General features: G+C 36.9%; 2 protein-coding genes across 2 annotated transcripts; both read right to left on the bottom strand.

Moving 5' to 3' along the window:
* Positions 1-671: 671 nt before the first annotated feature.
* On the bottom strand, positions 672-9376 carry LOC129894329 (CLP protease regulatory subunit CLPX1, mitochondrial). The gene is made up of 15 exons (XM_055969970.1): positions 8475-9376; positions 8202-8263; positions 7925-8025; positions 7300-7379; positions 5837-5887; positions 5177-5251; positions 5024-5101; positions 4208-4264; positions 3642-3712; positions 3457-3556; positions 2703-2807; positions 2417-2479; positions 2125-2247; positions 937-1092; positions 672-840 (listed from the first exon to the last, which is right to left on the bottom strand). Exons 1-15 carry the CDS (start codon positions 8997-8999, stop codon positions 772-774), a joined length of 1716 nt encoding a protein of 571 aa, XP_055825945.1. The 5' UTR covers positions 9000-9376; the 3' UTR covers positions 672-771.
* Positions 9377-10785: 1409 nt separating this feature from the next.
* Positions 10786-24575, bottom strand: LOC129895370 (lysine-specific demethylase JMJ28-like). The gene is made up of 13 exons (XM_055971079.1): positions 21316-24575; positions 20408-20532; positions 20123-20222; positions 19824-19956; positions 19668-19731; positions 18365-19124; positions 17401-17730; positions 15881-16375; positions 15729-15801; positions 15545-15630; positions 14541-14660; positions 13330-13400; positions 10786-11129 (listed from the first exon to the last, which is right to left on the bottom strand). The coding sequence occupies exons 1-13, from the start codon at positions 24067-24069 to the stop codon at positions 11027-11029; spliced, it is 5214 nt and encodes a 1737-aa protein (XP_055827054.1). The 5' UTR covers positions 24070-24575; the 3' UTR covers positions 10786-11026.
* Between the last annotated feature and the right edge of the window lie 226 nt (positions 24576-24801).

Genomic DNA, 24801 nt, shown 5'->3' with positions numbered 1-24801 from the left:
AGGAAAAACTTCACAAATTCACTTTTTCAACCCATGTAATTGAAAAATAGTCAAGTTCATGGAGTTTCACTTGTAAAAGTTGAAACTCCAAGACAATGGTTATTCTTCAATTAGAGGGTTGAAAAGTAGCTGGCCCGTTCTATTACTACATCGAGTAGTAGGGTGTCTACTACATAAAGGAGCAGATGCCGTACCCAAGCAAATACATAAAAAGGGCAACAATAACATACCCAATGTAATTCCACAAGTGGAGTTTGGAGAAGGTGGTGTATACGCAAACTTTATCCCTACATTGAGAGGCAAAGAGACTGTTTCTGATAGACTAAAAGGGCAGCCAGGTGTACTAAACTTCCGTTATACGCAGGGTCTGAAAAAGGAACGGACCACCACAAGGGTTTATTCTAAGCAGTCTTACCATGTATTTCTACAAGAGCTTGTTTCCACGGCTTGAAAATCCTTCTCACATAACTACTTTACCTGTTACGACAAGACTCCCCTAAAAAAGGTCATTTCTAATTGTGTTTCTAAGGGATGGCTAGAACATAAGATGTATAATCTGTTCAAATAGTAGCCAAGAGGGAAGTTGAGATGGGTGGCACTTTTCAACTCATGAATTATATAGCTAGAGCTGATCAAAGAATATAGTAATATAACAGTAAAACACAACAAAATGCAGTATGAAAGCACATTGAGTTCTATTTAAATAACATTGTTTATTTGAATTTAGATTACTGTACACAAGTGAGACCAGAAATACACCTCACAGAACATTTACAAAGCAACAATGGAAGGAAGCTCCTGTTCCGCCTCATGGTCTCCATCAGACCCCTCCGTGTTTGTCTGTAGTAGTGCAACATGAAAAATGTTAAATACTATAATTTGACATTGTATTTGCAATAAAACATCAATAACTAGATCATGCCAAGTTAAACTTACCTCAGAATCCTTTGATCTATTCTGTGGAAAATGTCGGCCAAATGCACCTTTGCCATAAAGGATTTTACCCCCACATCCTCTCCCCTCAGTTCCTACAGACTCCTCATCAACTACAACAGCATCTATTACATCATCGCCTGTTCTGACATCAGGAATCTGCAAGACATACAAATCAGAAATATGTTAGCAGAAGAACGACAAAAGGAAATAAAATACAGGACAAGCAAGTTTGAGGGAGTCAAGCAACAGGCTACAGTTTATTTAGAATGTATCTCTCTAGGCTATTATGTTTTGTTTAGATGATACCCTCTAAATTTTGATAAACTGTTTTCTGTTTATTAGTTACAAAAAAATATGTCAGCTAAAGCTTTCATAGTATACTAGGTGAAAACCAACAAGTATTTGCCATTAACCCAGTACATACTTTATAATATAAACATGCACAGAATTCAACCTGCATGTTCTAAGCACAATCATAGAGATGTTCAAAATTTGAAATAAGCACCATGGTCTGATCAATTTTATTTTGAACATTACATTCAGCAATATAATCCCCAGCCAAAGAAAAGCTAAGTTTCTCGGACTCGAGTGCGAGTGTCTGATATGGGAGACAGATCCTTCATGATCTAAATTTTAAGATTCAGGAATACAGCTATGAGTGTAGAGATTCGGCTAAAAATAATTCAAATATCTAAAAATCGAGTTATATGTCTAAATTATGAGACATTATGTGGGAAACTTACAAGGTATTATGAGGAAAAAATACACATCAAGAGGAGAATCCCAGAAGGTGATACAAGGAAAATGAATGACAGAAATTTCTATATACATAATACTCCATTTTCTTCAATTTTACCTTAGCTTTTGTTTTGATTACAGAATCATTGTATCTGTACTGAATTTCTCCGTCGAGTTTGGTCAAAATACCCAAAACGGTTGACCAAATCGGGTATGGATCCCACATCCATGTTGTGGCACCGAAAGTGAAGTATCCGAGCAACTTAGAAGAGAAGCACACTAAAGCAAATGTGTATTTGAATATCATAATGGCAAGCAGTGTGCTTTACATAATTAACTTATTCATTTCCAGGTCAGCATTAACAACTACAGAATGTATATGCTAACAGTCCTCACTAGACGCTGTAGGTCCACAGAGAAAAAGAAGAGGAAAAGAGGCATACTACATACCTCATACATAGCATCCATCAAAATGTTCTCCAATATGGATCGCAATCCACGAGCACCAGTATTTTTAGATATTGCTTTCCTAGCTATCAATCTTAGTGCATCTTCAACGAAATGCAACTTTACCTGAGAAAGAAGTTTCCAAGTATGAGAGAAGTAACATCCTGATCAAATTAACGGGAACCTAGAAAAGCTCCAACCTCTGCTCCTTGCCCAAATGAGACAGGGTTTAAAAAAGATAAATGGATGCATCTTTCTGCATAGACGGAAAAGATCTTGAGAGGCAAACACTCACCCCGTTCATTTGAAACATCTTTTTGTACTGCTTCCCTAGTGCATTTTTTGGCTCAGTTAGAACCTGCAAAGAACTGAAACAGTGAGAAGAGAAAAATCTAAATTTTCCCTATAGTCTCATATTCTGGATGAAAATACTGAAAGATTAAACCCAATGGCATAACTTATGTACAAAAAGTTCCACCTTATTCAAGCAAAGGAAGACTCAGCTTCCCATACAAATCATAATAATGTGCACAATGCAATTAGTGCCAAAGAACCAATTTTAGGGAAACACTAGTCATTACCTGCACAAGTTGATCCTCAGTTAAAGCTGACAGACTAACAAGGATGGGGAATCGCCCGACAAACTCAGGTATGAGACCATATGATATTAGATCACTACTTTCAACCTGCATAATCGGAGAATACGTACTATGATTAGTAGATACTTCAAAACCTACCATAAAAAAGTAAGAATAAAGAGCTAAATTGGTCATAGAAATCTATATTTCAAAAAAATGAAACTTAAATATTTTGAAATTACATGAAGTACTATATGGGTCAGAACTTTTTCCATATTAAAGTGGCAAAATAATACATTTAAAGATCTCAGACAAATATCACTTTATTTAACTGACATCAAACAAGCCAGAGGAAGAAAATGAAACACAAGCACATACAACTCTCTTTTTTAATTGGTCAAACACAAACAACTCTGCATATGCTCAAACTACAAATGCAGGGAAAAACCAAATTCCAGAAAAAACGTGTTGGAGATGCAGAAGAATAATGATAACTAACAGCAATAGCACAGTTTCACATAAGTAAATTAATATCTCAGTTCATTTTGTAGCATACATTTGACTTCATCTGATGCACATGTAACTAATTTTTATTGACCAATAAGCACAGCAATCCATAGACATCAGTTTCTCAATTCAGCTAACAAGGAGGCTACATCTACGATCATGCAAAATACAACCACAATCAAGCTAAAGAAACTATTAGTATTTGTAGTCCGGAAGGTTTGCTGAGCTGCAAGGGTTCAGAAGAACTTACTGTCTCCAATAAAGATGACGTCACAGCAGCATTTGTAACACCACCAGTCCTCATGTTTGTGCGAACTGGAGCACCAAATCCTATAGAAGAATCTTGGCGCCTGAAAACATGAACAAGTATATCAGGAATAAGGTGAATATCAGACTAAAGGAAAGAGATAAAACTATGACGCAAAAGTAGAAGACCTTTCTGAGATTGTTTTCTCCAAGTCAATGAAGGCTCCACCACATATAAAGAGAATATCTTTGGTATCAATCTGTAATGACATAAACAATTGGGCTATAAGAAACTTTTTGTTCAAAGATATACATATCTGAAACATCAAATCAACTGTAAAACCTAGCATGCCAAAAGAAAAAAGGGCCGTCCAACGATATGAAAGGCTCAAAGAGTTAACAAATAAATATGAAGATAAACTTAGACAAAAGAATTAGCCAAAGATCTCTTAACTAGTTCTTCCAGAACAACTATCATCCGCCCACTAACAGAAGGCCAAATGAAACAGTCACTATACCTCAGTTACGAAATCAGTAAATAATTACGAAGGTAAATTAATTCATCCTAAACTCAAACTCATAAGCACATCAAATTATCTTATCGGATACAAATCTTTATCCATTTGAAGACATCCATATACACCGTTAACACTACAGAGCCAAGAAATAAACATTTTTCCTCCCAGGACACTCCAAATTCTTCTTGATTGCGTATAAATATCTTAATCCCAAAATGAAATGTTTTTATAACCTACCTGAATATTATCCCCTCTAGGGTGCTTCCGAGCTCCCTTCTCCGGCACATTGACAATCTGCAATGAAAGCTCATTGTTATTGTTAATTTTGGGATAAGTAACAGAAAGCCAATTATAGTAACAAACAAATGTAACCATTAATTTTTCCAATCATTACCACTGAACTATAGATCAAACCATGATCCCCTATTGCAAGTCTAGTCATTAAAATAATCAGACCATTCTTTGATCACCCTGAGGTCATTTGAATGAGGATAGATAATAATAGAAATGTGAAAATGGAAAGGAGAAAACAAAACAAAACTATTCCTTCCTTTTCTAAATGCATTGGACACACAAGATTCAAGTAATCTTCAGAATCGAGAAGAAAGAGGAAAGAATATTACAAGAGAAAACCACCACTACCACTTCTGGAATAAAACTAACAGAAAGGGCAAAAGGACTCGCAGTTACCACATGCAGACTGTTGCAGGAAACCAAAAAAGACGTGAAACAAGTATCAAGGCCACCAGCAAGATAAAAGTTATTTCATAGAAGATGAGCTACATTCAGCCAGTCAGTGGGATCTAAAGAAAGCAGCTTATATAGTTTGGTTAGATAAAGCAACCAATACTAAGCCTCCAAATCTCAAGTGATCCTTCCATAACAGCCTGATTATTGTCATATACAAAAGCTATTTGTCTAGGTCTAATGTTAATGAGCCATTAGCAGTCAAAGTTGCTTCTACATTTGCAACATTAAATAATATCCACACTTGGTAACAGATTGTGGCGATCAATTCACCATTAACAAGCAAGAACTAAGCTATACACTTACTGTTCCTTCAAGCATCTTCAACAATGCCTGCTGGACACCCTCTCCTGAGACATCTCTACTAATATTGAGGCTTTCAGCCTGGAAATATCAGTATAAGAGGAATCAGCTAAATCTGAAAATTAAAAAAAAAGCACTCAATAAGTCAACATTAACCTTTTTCGTGATCTTGTCAACTTCATCAATATACACTATGCCTTGCTGAGCAGCTGCTACATTGTAGTCAGCAACCTGCAATAATATCAGACCAGAGTAATTAAATGACAACTCATATCAAGGCTAGAAATCACTGGAAAGGATGCGCAAAATCATGCGTTCTGATCAAGAAGCACGGCCATTTCACAAGTAGTAACCACTTCTCATTCCTCCATTTCTAAGTTCGCTTAGTTAGATATTGCAGTGATCTCGGGAAAAAATGTGACACTATTGTATGATATGCAAATAACTAGACGCATAGAAACAGAAAAAAAAAGGTTGCAGTTGGTGTTATAGACTTCTGGCCACCTGATTGCTAAGAGACAAAAGATCCTACATCTACTCCGTCTACTAAGTCTTTTGTTACACAAAGTTCAAAAAGCTCCGGTAAAATAGGAAATAAACTAGAACATTTTCTTATATTCAGAGGCTTCATCTGTCACATTCTGCAAAATCATCAGATAACAGTAATCTGCATTATATCCCAAAAGCTAGTTTTAAAGAATACACATAAGTTGCCAAGGATGCTAGGATAGCAATGGTAATTTTTTCTTTTTTCCAAAAAAGACCAGGAATAGAACAATAAATTAAAGATAAGAGATCAACAGGTTTAGTACTTACAGTGAGGAGCTTATATAGGATAGATTCCACATCTTCTCCAACATATCCAGCCTGCAGTAAAAAGTATTATCATTGACTGGATTTTTCAGAACAAGTATACCATTAAATGGAAACCCACAGCTTCAGGACTCTTATCAAGGTGACAACTATTTTTGATGGGAAATTTACCAATATGTACAGTTTGGCCAAACTTATTTACCAATATGGCTGATGTATACAAAACCTGTCCACTGATTATGTATAGGTATGTATTTTATATGTATAGTATATGTATATTATACTTAGATATACAAAACCTATACATTTATTGGCTATTTTGTAAACTAGATCACCCAAAGGCATTGGACTGTAATTATCCCCATTTTTAATGATAACATCATGTGGTTTCTGCTACTCTACTTCTATGAAAGGCTTCAGTGATTAAGCTCTGGAAACAGGGTAAGCAAGGAATAGTAAACATGATCAGACCAAATTAACCTAGCCACCAGGAAATTCTAGTTATTTAATCTCAAGATAGACTTAAATTAACAGTGGCATCTCATTTCATGATGGCCTAAAGTTCGGATACCAAGTGTCATTGATCCATACACATGCTTAGGTGTCAATAGTCTTTGAATGTCAATATGAAGAACAACCTATCTATTTTTGTCTTTAGGCTCATTGTAATAACCCTTTGAAAAGTAGACTCGTGAAGTTCCATAGTTCCAGAAAGTTGAAATGTGAAATTTGAGTTTGCCTAATCGTCATGAGAGCAGCAATTCTTTATTCTCCAACTTCTTACAACCTCACTATTTTGAACTTCTTTTCTCATCTTTCTCATTTCAGCTTCTAAGGAGAACCATTACCATGAATTTGTCCCCACAAAAGTTCCTCACGTGCACCAATCTACTACATGGTCTTCAATGCCAACACTAGTGCTCAAAACACTCTCACCTTCATAGATGAAGACAGGTCCTCTCCATTCTACATTTACACTGGGTCAAACACAAAACCTCTTTAGTTGTTAGCTCCAAAAGAGCTAATTTAGATTTCTCACCTTACACGGACTAACCCCGGCCTCAAACAGACTATCTGCAAACGGTTCCCAAGGCTTATGGGATCTCCAATCTTCAAATTTCAAACAATTTAAGAACAACATAGCCAGTATATCACAAGTGTGATCTGGGGAGGGTGGGGTGTTCGTAGACCTTACATCTACCTTTTTGGTGTAGCTAGGTTGTTTCCGATAAAACCCTCGGCTCAAGAAAATGTCAAACAATTTAACAAACACAATTTATGTGCAAGACTAACAAATATACAAGGGGGAAATTATGTATTGAAATAAGAAATTTGGATTTTAAGGATAGTGTTGACATAATTTACAGTTAAGGGAACAAGATTTAGAAATATATTGATTCCATTGAAAGATTATTAAGCTGAGAGTAGTTTCCTATCTCTACCAAGGTGACAGGATAACAACATACCTGAGTTAGTGTCGTAGCATCTGCTATTACAAAGGGAACATTCACCAATCGAGCTAAGGTCTTGGCAAGTAAAGTTTTCCCTGTCCTTGATATGACACAAAATACTCAAGTGAAAAAGTAATTTTTATTAAATTAAGGATCACACTGTTACCGATGATAATGACAATGTTAGAGCTCTACTCATTCACACCTCCCCCTCCAATGAAAAAAGCAGGGAGCCAGGATACGTTGATGGACTAAAACGATAAAAGATAAAGGACAACGATGCATTAAAATTACTTAAGCATAGTCAAAAAGCAAAATTCAGGTGGCACCCTCATCATCACAGTTTTAGCTTCAATATACATAGTCAAAGTTATCTACATATCAGCGCACATGTGGACATTATGAAGCAGATAATGAGCATTAGTTTGAGACCATCATATCACCACTATAAGCAATAGCACCTCACAGTATCTTCTGAAAAATTACACAACTAAAAAGAAAAAGAAAGCAGGAGAAAGGGGAAAAAACTTTTCTCTGTTGATGAATCTAAAGTTTCATACTTCAAGGGCGTGTTTATCTAATATGCTTCTTTACCACATTTTAGACCTCAAGAAATGCAATGGACAATTATAAAGATTACCTGAACCTGTTGGCCCCATTAAAAGGATGTTACTCTTCTCAAGCTCCACGGATTCATTTTCTACTCCATCTGTTTTTTCACTACTGTCATTTCCTGCAGGCCTAGGTACCACATTTAAACAATAGCATTAGAAGAATAGAAAAGGTATAGGAAGTTCCATTTCTGAGTTCCAATGGTCCAAATAGCTTCATCTTCCATGTCAAATGGAGAAACATAAAATACAGGGAAGGGAGTAGGTGAAAAAAGCATGGGAATTATGCAAGTGTTTAAAACTAACCACTTATGTGAAGAGTCATTATATATTCTCTTGTAATGATTATATACGGCGACAGACAGAACCTACAATCACAAAATGATAAAGAAAGTTACTCTAGCAGCTCAAGAATAGTCTCTTTTACTAGATCTCAATCACCCTTGGACACAAAATGAGCTCTTTTATTCACATTGCAATCAGTGAAGCAAGCATAAACCAAGGACTAGACTATCTTTATCTATGACAAGGGTACCCAGAATTATCAGTTCCAAAAGAGGGAACTTGGAAAAAGATTACCTTTTTAGCTCTATCCTGTCCAATTACAAACTTATCAAGTCCTTTACACAGTTGCTTTGGGGTGGGAAATTGGGTACCCAAAGTGGATCCACCCCAAGACCCATCTTTTGACCCAGAACCAAACCCACCTCCAGAACCCGAACCCGGACCTTCCCCTTCACCCACCTGAACGAACTTCACACCAGGACGAACCACAATTCCCTCACCAGGTGGTTGCCAAATCTCAGGAGGTTCCCCATAGTTACTTGACATACCAATTTTCTCTTTACTCTTCCTATTTGAATTCTGTGAATTCTTCAAATTATCATAACATCGGTCGACGAATTCACCACGAAACGATACAGGTTTGAATAAAGAAGAACTATGACCAGAGTTTGAGAGCAAATTGTCCCATTTGGTTCGATTACACAAATGGAAATTGGGTAAATGAGCCGTGTGAAAATCATTGATGATAAAATATCTGAAGTGGGTAATAGCCATAGAGGCCGTGTGTTTCGATGATTTCGATCTAAGTGCAGCTGCCATATCGGCTTAGTTCAGTGGAAACTCAATGCCCCAACAAGGAAAAACAAGAAAAGTGAGTAAAGATTCTTTCTTTTATATGTCTGAACAAGATATGAATGATTATGTAATGAAATCTGTTTAAGGGGATGTGGGTATGGGTTACAATTTCAAGATTTGAGGTTTGTCGGAAGAGAGGAGACTTTTCTGGGGTTTGGGAGATGACCCATCAGACAAAGAAGAACTAAAATTGAGAAATTTTTGTTTAGAGAATTTTGGGATACATGTTTTACACAAGGGACTGAAAGAGGAATGAGGATTTTCTAGAGCAACACAGAAGAATTGAATTAATATCCAAAAGAGTGAAAGCAAGCAAAGAAATGAAAGTTACTTTCGGGAATATCTAATCTTGGCACTTCATGTATTAATTTATTTTTTTCTGGTTTCCCAATGGTATTTGGACTCCCTCGTTATAGTTTCGATTAAATTCAAATTGCGTATTGTAGAGTTTGAAAATAAAACTCTCAACAAAATTTTCTTGTTTCCAACAAGATTTTCTTCGTACTCAAACTCAAAATCTCCTATTAAAATTGAAACAATCTCACCATTATACCATATCTCAGATTGGTGCTTCCTGTATTAATCTATCTATTGCATGAAGTGTTGGGAAAGAAAACCTATTGGAAGTTAGTAACGATGTCGTACTGACCCTCTTGGTTTTTTGATTTCTCGTCATTTCTCTTGTTTTGTCTTTTTTTGGTGTGCGGGGCACGGGGGTGGCAGGCAGGGTAGTAGGTTCGTCTTCATTACTTACTATATTTCTAACCTTAAGATTCTACTTCTTTCATTAAGTTTGTTGAGATTTTGAAATTTTTTAATAATTATAATGTGCCTTAATTATTTCTTAAAGTATAATGTTATTTCTTACTAATAAAGATATTAAATAACTTTGTCGGTCAAAATGGAGGAAGAATAAAGTTGAAAGTTCAACACTTTGAATAAAATAATGCAAAATTTCCCTAAGATTATAATTTTGGTTATAAAAAATGGAGGAAGAAGAAAAGAAACTGTTTTTGTTTCTGTTAGACTGTTGTAATTTTCACACACCTTGAAAGATATAGAGAATATCAGATAACTTGGTGAACTGAAATATATTACTACTAGACTGAAAGGGAAAATGTACAGCTTTGTCATAATTTGATAAATATATGCTAGAGAATCAAGCAGTTGTTGAAGGGAATGGTTAACAAAGTAATTATACACCAAGGGTCGCTTGATAGTTTATTAGAATTATGCAGTATTAATAATACAAAAATTAATTTTGAAGGTATTTATGCAGAAATTAGTTATGTAAGATTTTATTATTCATATATTTACTTATTCAATTATTCCATCTTTTATCCTAAAAAAAATTATACATAAATTCGTTCATAAATCTATAACTTATATATGTATTAGTTATGCGAGTTTCTAAATTGCAAACCAAACACCATAATTTTATACATGAATAACTTAGTTCCTAATCAGCTACCAAACGTAATATTATTTATGAAGAACTTAATATATGCATAACTCATCTCCAAACCAGCTACCAAACACCCCCCTAAACTCACTCCGGGTCATTAAGCTGGAAATATTTTCTTCTTTTGCTTGATGCATTCAGTGACTAATCTGAAATCTCATCGAGTAAAAGGAGAGGGGTCTCATCTGATCCCATCAAACCTCCAAGGAGTTGGAACAATTATATTATCTCTTGCTCCTCTTGTATTTCCTTCCGCCAATAATCAATACAGTAGAATTTCGAATAGGATTGAACATCAATGATATACTCTTTCTACTCTTGCATTTCCCGTGAACTTGAGTTCATTACAAGCTTCAATGAGCCATTAAGACATCCAAAAGAACGCCTCAATGGATTATTTTACAGAGACCAAAAAAGAGTATATAAAAACAGAAATGCCTCACAATGCAATCAAAAGATTTAGAATCAAAAAAATATTCTCCAAAACTTCAAAATCGTCATATTTAATAAGAGCAGCCTTCAGTCTTGGTTAATACAGCTGATGGATCTCATTATCCAGGCCTTCTGCAATAGAGCTCCCCGTTCCGGCAGCATGTTCTTGCTGTTGGAATTCATCACAAGATTGAGGAGCACTGCCAAATGAAATACAAAGTTGCTCATTCCAGGAGTATGAAAATTAGAGAGTCAAATTCCAAAATGCCTCAGATCAATCATTTACCCACGACATTGTGCAACAAAAATGCAGGGGATTCTTGAGTGTACATCAGTTCTCTAGTGACAACTTTTCTTTGGACAAAGAGGCAGTAGCTGAAGAGACACACCAGCTCCTAGAAGGACCAAAAGTTTCTAACGGATGGCCACTATGTCAAAGAAAACTAACACTTAACTGATATTTGGGGGTAAATCATTATATCTCAGATTTCAGAAGCCAGAAGCAATAACACGGTGATTAGGTCAACCATCCCACCTCTGGCCGACTTATTCAGTAGATATTTATATTCACCTTTTTGTGAACTTTAAGCTTCATCTATTGACATTCCTATTGCCCTAGAGGCCTAGACATTGCGGTTCCATCACCATGAACTCGAGTCCATTTTCATTTAAGGTGTCCACGGAGCTCCAACTGGAAGTTCTGCATTACTATCAATTACTATCATTCAGGAGATGCCTGCGGCTTATAGTGTGATGTCTAATTTCACCTAAACTAGTACAGAAATAGTGACTGATTAAATTTCTAATCCAGTGGGTCAAAGCAGTTGATGAATGTAAAGCATGACTGGTGCTCGGATGAAAAAAGAAGTGCAGCCCAGTGCACTAAGCATCCCGAATTCACGTTCCGGGGAAGGAAGCACCCCTAAAGGGTGTAATGTAGGCAGCCTACCCTTCGAGAAGAGATCCACAAGAAAAGAGTCAAACTTTTGGGAAGAATCCAGGCAAAAAATTTTAGAACTTTTTTTTGATGGAGTAGATTCAGTAAAAGGCATCAAGAAGATGCAAGGCTTACAACCCTTCGGGGTGGCCCAGTGGTTTGGGCTTGGGACTTCCATGTTGGAAGTCTCAAGTTCGAAACCCCTTGCCAGCGAAAGCAAGGGGTTTGCCTTATGGGGTCGAGCTCGTCGCACCGGGATTGCCTAGTGCGAGTTACCTCTCCTGTGTGGTTTGCGAGCTATTGCATAGGAGGGTTTTTTTACCCTGTGCACATCCAAAGGGTAATGGCTGCGGGTTTCCCTTGTCATAAAAAATAAAAAGATGCAAAGCTTACAAGGATAGAACATTTAAGCTCACACAAAAAAAAAGGATTAGTAGCTTCTTTCAAAAAATTCAGAACTTTTATCCACACTGCCCTACTTCTCCGGGGAAATAATTTAGGGGTCGTTTGGTAGTTGGTTAAGAAACAAGTTATCCATGTATTAATTTTCGTATGACTTATACGACATTTGGTAGGTAGATAGAAAACAAGCTATTTATGTATAAAATTAATACAATGTTTGGTTGACAATAACTAATACATGTATAAGTTATGAGGGAATCTATGTACTATTTTATGCATGATAGAAGGTGGAATAATACATGTATAACTAATAATACATAGATTCACTCATAACTAATCCCTACATTACTTTTTGAAACTACCGGCATAACTCTAACCAGCTACCAAACGACCCCTTGGTTTATTTCTTCTTTAATATGCATCAATTTCAGCAAATAGGTTTGTCCAAGAAATCAGAATAAACTGACATCTTTGTTTTCATGAAATGGTAAGTAGAAGAATAAACTGACATCCTTTGTCTTTTGGCAGTGTGATTACACCTGACATTCAAGAAACAGTTACAAGTTTATATTGTTGACTTTTTACAGAGTATTATTTTTATTTCTTTTTTTAAAATACTGGTGGGGCTAGCTTGCATGCACCTCAGCCAATACACCAGGCAGCCTGTCCAGCCGACAAGCACATATTGCCAAGGCAATCCACCTCACTAAGGCTGGAGCAGATGAGCTTCACACCTAGTGTGTAAGCTGACATTCAACTTAGGGATTTCCAAGTAGTTGTTTCTATCTGTAAAGGTTGACGACCTTTACAGATAGTATCACTTAGACTTGTGACAATCACAAGAAAATCTAAGTATGCATTTTTATCTTCCATCTTGGGGAGATCTTTGAAAGATAAATCTGGACGACATCTTTCTTTCATGAAAGCCTCGTAAATACACAAACCTAGTTAAGCCCAGATATTTGTCATAAATTCAGTAATCAATCACACTGATGTTTTTTGTCTTTACAGAAAAACATGGGAAAACCATGAAAAACATGACCTAGTAACAAAAAACTTACTTAAGTTTTGACAACAGGTTTGTAGCTTCATTAACAGCAACACTAGCAGCATAAAGCCCCAATTTCTTCACCTATAACAATATCATCAAACAATACATAAGATTAGGACATTTGAAGAGCATGATGCATCACATTTTTAAGCACATGTTGGTGACCAAAAAGTAGTATCTTACATTTACAGTTTCATACCAGGGAGCAGCAAAATAGTAAGCAGAAAAAGATACACATCACTTACTTTGAGCCATCAAGTGCCAAATGTTAATCAAGAAACCAGAAAGAACTAACTGATCAAGTCTGATTTCACATTCAAAAAGTGCAGCATGTCAAATGTCACAATCGTTAAATAACTACGTTTGACTACCATAAATACAGGGAAAAGAACAGTGGATGGACAATATCTCGAGTTCGAATCATAGAGGCAAAATGTCAAATATGATTTTTAAGCCAGGTCAAACTTACAGTACACGTAAAGATCCAGTGGATGAAGATTAACAACCAACCAAAAAAGGGAGAAGAAAGAGCTTAACATAGAAAACATGGTGCCAGTGATAACTACAATGCTTAAGCTTTACACTACACACACACACAAACACAAACACAATATTAAGTGCCATCATTTGACCATAAAAAAACTCCAGGATAGCAAAAGATTCTCAAATCAGACAATATTTCCTAATGAGCGCTGCAACACATGTGGTTAATTAATTGAAGAGATGAATAATCCTCCTTACACTTCCTAGCAATTGTCTTCTAATTTCTTCAGCAAAGGAATGTAATGTATGGTTATTTGGCAAAGCTATGATATTGATGTATGGGAAACGTATTAGATAAATCTACTAAAAATGCTCAAATAAAGTCCATTTCCTAAAGTCACATGAATTGCAAGTCAGCGTATACAAGAAAAATACTTTATATATTTACAATTCTTCTGCAGATCCTTTTGTAAAGAAAAAGTAAAGGATAGAATGTAAAATTGGAATGATGGAGAGCATTAGCATTTCGTTTGTATGTCTCAGAAAAGCTTCGGGATAATATCCTCATAGCATCACTGATATTTTGTTTGGGTTCCTACTCTACTAATACTCAGTTAAAATCTTTTAAGCAGATAGAAGTATCTTCCTGTGATTTACTAATGCATAGTGACGGAAAGAGACTGTTGAATTCAGAATGCAAAATAACATTTGTGCTGTAATATGCATTAATAAATGTACCTCCAATATATCTTGCTTAGATCGGTGGGTTTTGGGTAGCAAACGAAAATCCTCCGTCAAGCGAATACACTCTTGAACATTTTCCGGGGACACAAAGTCAACAGCAACCTTGATACATGACTGTCAAAGTACAAGAGCAGTAGATGAGTGATAGAATCAATACCAAGTGCAGTAGATTAAGATGTGAACACAGATAGAAGCAGCAATAAATTTCATCAATCAAAGTATCAGGAAAATGAGTACTGCAGATACTACATCTCATGTAGCATTAATATTTGTATAAGTGACTTCAAATAGTATTAATTCCAGAACCCGTTGGAGAAAGAAAGAAATTGCAAGGACCTGAGAAGAGCTACACAGCATAAAGACAATCCCGGAAAACTGTTCTAGCCAGAGTCAGATTCAGCTTAGATCAAATTCCAAAAGAAGAGAGCTCAGAGTTTGCTTCAAGCACAAGGCTTCTTAAATTATCAAAGCTCAGACAGAGCATAGCAGACATTTGGCTCGAAGTCATGAATCAAATTCAAAATTCTATTACTATAGCAATGTTGTACTATTTTTAATACTGTCTCATAACATCATCGCCCACGGTCAAACTATAACAGGTTTTGATTTTCTGAAACATGTTCCTTTTTGCATAAAATTGAAGAATATAGTGCTTTTACCCCCAATAAGTTTGAGGTAAAACACCGTGAAATTCCACTGGAGGTATCCTTTGGTTTAGCTCTTCTCAGTTTGAATAGATAGTTTCATTAATTGCTGGGCTGCACCGCCTTTTGCAGAAAAATTGGAGGTGATCAGATATGCCATGAAAGGATCTATAGTTTTCATTTCATCTATAGAAACAACTAGCAGTGCACTGTGCTAAAAGCAAGGGGAATTAACAAGATGAATCCATTGGATAACATAACAAACACACAGGAAATTCAGGTACAACCATACTACTGATGAAATATAAAACCTCTGATACTTCGAAGTATGCATAGTTAGACTAGGACTTTCACCTGTCTATTTCTCACTTGATGTGGGCATCCTGCAGGAATAAAAACAGCTTCACCAAGGTACTGCTCAAACGTCCAAGGCTCAACGTCTGTAGAACACAAGAGGGAGAAAGGGTGGGATTAGATACCCTTCCAAAGTCATTACCTACTGTTTTTCAGAATCAATTAAGGAAAAGTGGATTCTTACTGAACTCCTCCTTCAGCTGTTTTTTTTGCTTCTCATTCAAATAGAATGTCTGGTCATGGATAGGATGAATAACCTAAGAGTGAAAACAAGGAGTAAATTCAACGATTCAGCACTTTGTGATATCATCAAACATGAAGTGCAAGAATACTTACTGAAGCCACTGGAGTATTGTTAAAATGGCGAAATTCTCTCCAATGCCTCTGCAAGTATTCTATTAACTTGGGTACATCTTGTCTGCGAAAGATGTCCCATACTGCACCCCCACATTCAACTTCTGCACGATCTTGCTTGATTTCGAGAGCTACATTCGCTTCTGCTAGTGCCAAGGCATTGGTACTCGGGTTTATCTCATTGGGTAGAGAAGTTCTGCCAGAAATATCAGCGTAATCCATATCGGAAATTATGTTTTCTCCTTTATCAATGTCTTTCCCCTCTGACAAACAACTTTTGTTATCGTCAGTGCTTTCCTGAGAATAAAAGTCAATAGTTTCAGTTCTGTCAGATCTTTGATAAGAATCTGGTGCCTCAGCTATGCCTGGACAAAGTTCCTTTGAATCTTCAACCTCTTGTTGCTTCCTTAGTTTCTCAATGATTCCATGTTGCTCGCGATCAATATTTACTTTGGTTGTATGAGTCAATATATTGACCTGAAGAACACACACAAAACCTTATTGTTTTATTGGTGTAACATGACAATAGCACATGACACAGAGGCCATGATATACTTTTTGAGCTCATTACACAACCTGTACTGAGGCTTTCCTATGTTAATACTTTGCAGCAGTTTGCTGCTTTTTAGTAACAATAATTTTACAAATCCAAAAAAGAAAAAGAACATACCTAAAACTTGAATTGATCAAAAGGTTGATTATATAAAGTAGCATTGAGAGGAAAACTGTGATGTGTTATGACGAGCTGACCAGCTCCTTGGAATTCCTCAATTTTTTCCTTGGAATTCTGCCCTTACCAACTCCTCCCCAAAATTTTCTTTTCTCAAAGAAAAATCCTACCCTAACCAGGAAATATATTACTTCTCAAAAAATAAAAATTAATCTGGATTTTTAGGTCTTCCCATTTTAAAGATTGAAAAATCATAAATATTTAAGATTTTTACTAATTTAATTGAATGATAAGATTTGTTTCCATAAGGCAACTACTGTTCATTTAGGTACAGTATTTCACATCGTTTATCATGGTCACTACACTTTTGCTACCCTAACCAGGAAATATATTACTTCTCAAAAAATAAAAATTAATCTGGATTTTTAGGTCTTCCCATTTTAAAGATTGAAAAATCATAAATATTTAAGATTTTTACTAATTTAATTGAATGATAAGATTTGTTTCCATAAGGCAACTACTGTTCATTTAGGTACAGTATTTCACATCGTTTATCATGGTCACTACACTTTTGCACCTTCTAAAATATTATATGATTAACATTTAAGACATAGTAAAGTCCTGTGATTTATACCTAACCAATAAAAAGTACAACTCCAACCTTACAATTGCCTATTGAAGCACAGGCAGTTTCTGGTCTCAAGGGGAAATTTGCACTAGAATGTCAGTATGGAATTTGGGAAAGGGATGCAAGCCCCATGAAAAGCAAAATAAAATCAGTCAAACAGAAACCTGGAATAAATTAATTGAACAGTTGTTGGAATGAGCATACCGCATCAGAGATATCGCAGTGCAACTTTGAGACAGAATCGCCTCTCCCAAGCTCTTCTTCATATCCATAAGCAATATAAGTTTTAGGTCCCAAGTCTGGCTTCAAGGCAGTATCGGGAAGCTTAGTGGCCAAATTTAGAAGACCGTGTCTAGGATGAGTGTATTCGCTAAACGGAAGCATAGCAAAAAAGTCAGCTCCATGCCTCGGCAAACATTCTTCAAAAGAATTAGCCGGAGGCCAGTCCTTCAGTTTTAAAATTTCTGGCCACCCATTGTGATGTCTGCGACCCTCCAAGTAGCCCTTGAAGAACTGATGAATATTTATCTCAACCTGCATAATAATAATAATAATAATAATAATAATAACAACAACAACAACAACATCATTAATAATAATAATAATAGTAATTAAAATAATAACAGCACAGCAATAACACCAAGATTCATTTTAAGGTAAACCAGCAAATTGTGATCCTCGCAAGGTGCAAATAACAAAGACAAACCAATATAGCAAATTAGCACCAACCAACCAGGAAAGGTAATTGCCAATTCTAGACTTCTTTTTTTTAAAATATTTTTTTGGATAATTTTCCAATTCTCAACAGGTAATGGAAAACAGCAGTCTTGTCAGCTAGGGTAAAAGACACGAGACCAACTAGGAGATGTTGGGGTAAAATCACACAAAAGATAATTTCCCAGATTCAAATTCATTTTAGATTGGAAAAAAAAAAGGTTCAACTGCATTCAGCCTGCGAAGTTCAGATTAAAAAGTAGCCATGGTGAACAATGCAATGAAATTTGACGAGAATAAAAATTAGCGAAAGGAAATTAGCAACTCATGTTATACATATATATAGTAACTTTAGGACCAAAATTGAGGAAGCATATGACAACTTGAGAACTTATATGATGTGATTGTGTCTCCTTTTTCCCTAAGGGATAATTTACACAAATCAAATGTGTACCTGACACCAATCCAAGCAATCAATGGACTTGACACAGTAATGCTCCTCTTTCAGCTTTTTACTTGCTTTTCTGAAGGCCCTCCACATTACCATTGGCTCCCAGCTAAGACCAGAGGCCTTAGCTTGTGCATTTCTAACTATTACAGGTTCACCAGCCCTCCAATGCATTTGAAAATGCTCAAAGTCGTTACCATCAACATGAACAGCATTAGGACAGTACAGAAAATTATCGTGGCTGTTGTTCCTAAAAGATGCTTGTCTTACTTGACAGTGGTTATCACTGTTTTGGACAGTAGCGGTAGCAAGACAAAATGAACACCCATGCGATAAATCTATATCTGGAAGGTGGTAGTTGCATGTGAGGGCCTCAGCACTTTGAATTAGTTGGTCTACCCAATTTGCTTCGAAGATACGCCTTAGAGCCATTAAAGAAGAGCCACAACCACCACGCTCTTTAGGAGGACAAGGTATACTGCCATCAGATTTGGCTCTCCACTCAGTAACATCAAAGGACATGTGAATTGGATAACCATTAGCAAGGAGGGTCTCTGGACTTCTCCAGCCATCTGGCACATTGTTTCCCTTCAATGCTGCAATACGACTGGCTTCCACCGACTTGCTGGTAGATGAGCTGGCCTCAGTAGCTCCATGTGGGGCACCATCTCTGAGTTCCCGACAACAATTGACACAGATATCGTAAGAGCAATCAGGATTTGGGCAGCTTCTATGGAAATTGACAATGGATGTGTTGCAATTATCACTGCCAAATAAGGAACCATGCATCATTACAGCTATTGTGTCATGACAAAACTGAGCTCTGGAAATAGTAAACATTTTGTGTAAGCTTACATCCTTTCTTCCAGAATAAACAAATAAAGACAAAGAATATGGTCAACAGAAACTACATTTCAAACTAATAAAAGAAGGTCTGGAAACTTTGACTACCGCAGTCCACAGACACACTACTTTTCTTTATGTGCTTAAACATAATTAGTGTTCATAAATCAAAAGGTCAAAGAAATCCTTGGGTATCAAAGTACACGGTAAATATCAGGAGGAATGAACAATGCAGCTTCAAGAAACAGATCATGTAAGCAAAGGCTGCTGGGTTAAAGAACAGATTAGAAACAAAATTGTCTTTAACAGAAAGATATTTGAACAATCAATCCCACTGTTTACTCCCATGGAGAAACAACTTATATCTTATGTCCCTATGGATGAATAATAACTCATTAAACATTATACATGGTGTATGATGAGCATAGATAGCGCAACAATAAATTTATTATTTTGGGGTTCATACCAATACACTCTATCATCATCATCAATGACTGATTTGGTGACATCTTCTTCTGTCAGCTGAACACCTGAAAACAACAGAGACCAGAAACATCACTGAACATTCTGAGCCACCAACCACAAGCAAAGTTGAAATTATCTGAATGAATTAAAATAGTACCACGAATGGTTGCTTCAACCTCTAGCTCAAACCTTTGCTCCTGAAGAACATGCCTGAGGAGGGGCAGAATGTTGAATAGCAAATAAAGTGAACCCTCCAATCTCATATTTTCATCAGTTTCTTTGCAGCAGTCCTGCAACCCTAACAGACCTAGTTATTTTCATACCAGCTTGTTGTGTTGCATGAGTGACAATTATTTGATTAATAAAAAGAAAAAATAGCTAAGTTATTTAGAAGTATCAGCACCTGAACTATAAATACATGATCACACAAGAGGTAAATTTAACTTGTTCACAGACCTTTAAGAAGACATCTGATTGAAGGCAAGCTCCACAATTGCAATTCCCATAACAAAAAGGACATGTGTCCTCTACTTCGTCGTTTGTTCTATCTGGATACCTATTCATTATCTCAACACCTTAGAAAACATGACTAACCACCTCAATTTGAATTAACATAGTTAAAACTGTTATAACACTAATGAGCATCTACCATTCACCAATAAGAAGAAAAAACATTGCAGACCAACAAATACAGAATCCTTTCTTTTTTGGCTTGTGAACAAAAGAGATTAATTTCATTACCACTTTGCAATGCAGTCGCTGCAATAGCGTTTTCTTTTGCATCTTGAACAGGTAACAACAGAAGCTTTATAATTTTTGCACTGATGACACAAAAAGTCCCGCTGATCCTTCCAACTGATAGCGTCCTACATATGGATACCTCATTAGGACACAGTTACAAATTTAAACCCACATGCTATGTCTTCCACAATATGCCAAATTTGCCTACTACATCAATGAAAATAACTTTAGTAGCACTTGAATCCTCTTTTCCAGGAGCACACTCATTTTATGCTTCATGAGCATAGGAGAAGCTTTCCTGTTCAAGCTCAAATTCAAATTATTATAATGACCATCTGTGGCAAATGAATCTATATAATAGTGCTACAACTCGAGCTTTATTAACTCGATGAACAGTGTCAGAGATCACTTATTTGAGAAATCGAGCATGAACAAAAGTTGGATTGAGAATTATAAGCCAGAGATCAGTATGAGGACTCTAATGAGCATGCAAAAGAAAACAAGATTCCCCACTTTCCTAAGGAAGTTGGCCTCTGTGTTTTGAGATGTCCAGCAGTATCCAATGTCTGCTTCACTATGCTAGGATGGACCATTGATAATAAGAATTGTTTCCTCTAAAATCCCTTGCCTCACATGAATCTAACTACCAACAAAGGATTGATTAAAAGATGAGCAGGTTTCATAAATGGCAGGAGGCAATTTGTAGAATATAGTTACCGATGGTAACCCAAAAACTTTCCCAAGTCTCTAATTGCAACGAGACAAACAAAAAATTCTGATAAACTATAACTTCCATTTGCAGCTCTTAAGTTTTATTTATATTTGACTCTTTAGCTTCAGTTTTTTACAAATAAAATTCCATACACATAACATGAAGACTGATATATTTGGTAAGAAGAGATCCTGACCAATCCTCCTTGCGCTGTCAGTCCACTTGTTTCTGCATTTGCACTAAGTTCCTGCTCTCCCATGCATTCAGAGACAACAGTAATTTTCTTCTTATCATTTAAAGCCTTTGGCCTCCCTCTGCGCTTAACCATCTTAGTAACAGCATTTTGACAACTAACTTGACAAGGAAATCCCAGATTGAAAGCGACTGCCTTTTTCTTGTTCTTTGAACCTTTTGGTCTCCCGCTGCTAACTCTCCTCTTACTGACCCAACCTCCCAAAGCATCCAATAAAACAGATTCACCTGATATTCCCCCTTTTTCGGTGGCAACAGGAAGCATGCCACAGTGTTTCACTTCCTGCTGAGTTTGACTACCTCCGCCGTCATCATACACTATAAGTGCTCCTGCAGTTTTACTATTTTCTTCACTATTAACTTTTGCTTTCTTATTTTTTGAACCTTTAGGTCGTCCACATCCATTCTTTCGCTTCATGCTCAAATTTACCCCATCAGTAACAGTAGCAATTTCACCTGTCATTCTTTTGTTTTTCAAGCCCTTTGGCCTCCCTCGCCTAACTGCTGCTTGTTTCTTATTTTCTGAACTTCTCGCCCTTCCTCGGCATTTCTTCTTCTTAACCATCCTTCTGGTGCCATCTTCAGCAGCATCAACAAATGCATGCTGATTCTCGCCAGATTCAACAACCTTATTCTCATTATGCATGCCTTGGGGCAGGCTGCAGCTATCCATCTTAGTAATAGTAACTTCACTCAGTATCCCCACCATGTGATCAGTTGCCAGGCTCGCCATTTTATTCTCATGTTCCTTACTGATATTCATCGCTCCAACTCCATGACCAGAATAAACATCACTGGAGCTGTTTATAATAGTTTTCTTTTTATTCTTTGAACCCTTTGGCCGGCCAAGAACACCCTTCCTCTTGACTACTCTAACTGCAGAAACCAAAGCAACTTCATTCAGGTCTCCCTTATTTTCTTCAGTTAAAAGCATTCCCTTTTCAGCCACATTTAACCTCATAGTACCCACATCTCGTCCTCTATTATTGAAATTAGCATCAATGAAATTACCGTCAGTAGTTCTCTTCTTATTTTTTGAGCCCTTGGGCCGGCCACGCATTTCCTTCTTGAATATCCTCTCTCCATTACTGATAGCTATTCCATTGCCCCCACCTTCTCCAGCTACAAATTTTCTCTTTTCATCATCTTCCTTCCTGACTGCGTCCATGTCTCCATTATTAGTATTAGTACCACTTGAATGGCCTGGTACAACTTCGCTCTTGGTCCTTGAACCTTTGGATCTGCCACGCCTGTCCTTCTTTTTGACTATCATCCCTTGTTCCTCATTCAGAATTTCCCCACTTTGACCAGCCATTGTGATTCTTTTCTCATTCTCGCCTTGGCACATAGCATCTAGTTCATGTCCACTAGTAGCATTAGCATTATTCAAATAGCCTAATGTGATTTTCTTCGTAGTCTTTGAACCCCTGGGCCGGCCTCGCTTGACTATATGTTTTTTGTAACCCACAACAAAATCGTCCAGTTTCCCAGCATTTTCCGCAGGCATAAAAATCTTCCCTTTATTGCTATCAATATCCTTGCTTCCACTTCCATTGTGACAAGGAACATTCAGACGACCAATCAAGACTTTCTTCTTATTCCTGGAGCCCTTGGGCCGACCAATTTTCTTCTTGACTTGATTTTCCCTTATTCCAAAATCATCAGCTGCAAAAATGTCAGTTGTAGAGATTTCCTTCTCAACAACAACATCTGTATTTCTCTTTCGAACACAAGTATCATCTATTGGTAACACTGCCCCCGTTTCATTACCAGTAACAGTTTTCTTCTCACTCGTTGAACCCTTTGGCCTTCCTCGACCTCGCTTCTTGATACTCCCTTCTTCTCCACAATCCTTCTTCCTTACCTCACCCTCCTTCTTGGTTCTCCTTTCCTGATGCTCCCCGTTTTGTTCCATAGTTTTCTTTTTGCTCTTAGAACCCTTGTGCCTCCGTCCAACATTCTCCTTCTTCATAAGCATTTCACCATTGTCATTGCCTACGCCAGCTGCACTTGGCAATTCCCCATTTTCTCCGACCTTTCTCTTCTTATTCTTGGAACCCTTCGGCCTGCCTGGTTGCTTTTTCTTCTTCATAAGCATTTCACCACTGCCATTGACTAAGCCAATTGCACTGGGTAATTCCCCATTTTCTCCAACCTTTCTCTTCTTATTCTTGGAAACCTTTGGCCTGCCTAGTCGCTTCTTCTTCTTCTTCATAAGAACCCATTCTCCACTGCCATCCATCATGCTAACTGTACCTGAAATTCCCACATTTTCTTCACCACTTCTCCTGTTATTCTTGGAACCCTTCAGCCTGCCTAATTGCATCTTCTTCTTCATAAGAAACCCTTCTTCATTGCCATCCATCACGCTAACTGTACCTGAAATTCCCACATTTTCTTCACCACTTGTCCTGATATTCTTGGAACCCTTTGGCCTGCCTTGTCGATTCTTCTTCTTCATAAGAACCCCTTGTCCACTGCCTTCCATCACACTAACTGTACCTGAAATTCCCACATTTCCTTCAACACTTCCCATGTTATTCTTAGAACCCTTTGGTCTTCCCCTTTTCTTAGAACTCTTTGGCCCTCCCCTTTTCTTTGAACTTATCACACTAGCATTAGCTACTACATTTTCCAAAAAAGGTACCACAACTTGCTGACCATCAAAATTCCCCTGCTTCTGATTCAGTTCTTCCATAACCTTGTCATCAACCACCAAAAGTGAATCTTGACAGGAAACAGAACAACCCTCCAACCTACTGATGAACAAACCTCAAACTCTGGTCATCAGTGGACACCCTTTTCATGTCGTTCTTGATTTTGTTTCTGTATTTAACATAAACCCTAAGAAATCACCAACAGAATTCACCAGAGCCCCCAATTTCCCAAGAAAAGAGAACCCCACAAAATAAAATTGCAGCCTTTACAGAGACTAATAAATAAAGGGGCCACAAGGGGAATTCATGGAGTAGTATGCCGCTGTTTCCTTTGGAACAAGACCAAGAACTAACCTCTCCTTGGACTTCTATTTGCTTTGATCTTTTTTTCCTTTTTCAGCTGTCGATATGGAGTTGTGAAGCATATAATAGCAGCGCTGACTAATTTGGGTAGCTGGTTTTATCGATTTATTGTTTCTGGGAAAAGATTACTAGTGAAGCCATTGGACTAAAATTGGGAAGCCTTGTATTGTTGAGTTGTTTTTCTCCAATTAACATGTTCTCACAGGATTTTTAAAAATATTATATCATCAAATTAATTAACGTGATAGATTTCAATTTGTGTGCAAGCTAACTTGATAATTATACGGAATGAGCGGGAAGAAGTGGATCGTTAATTAATGTGATAGATTTCAATTTGTGTATAAGGTAACTCGATAGTTAAGATTTGTTTGACTTCACCAAACTCCTATTTTGTCGGATTATACGGAATG

This window comes from Solanum dulcamara, chromosome 7 (assembly GCF_947179165.1).
Source record: "Solanum dulcamara chromosome 7, daSolDulc1.2, whole genome shotgun sequence".
In the NCBI taxonomy this organism is placed as follows: Eukaryota; Viridiplantae; Streptophyta; class Magnoliopsida; order Solanales; family Solanaceae; genus Solanum; species Solanum dulcamara.
The sequence above is the reverse complement of the archived record's forward strand: the minus strand, read 5'-3'. Positions and strand labels throughout refer to the sequence as shown.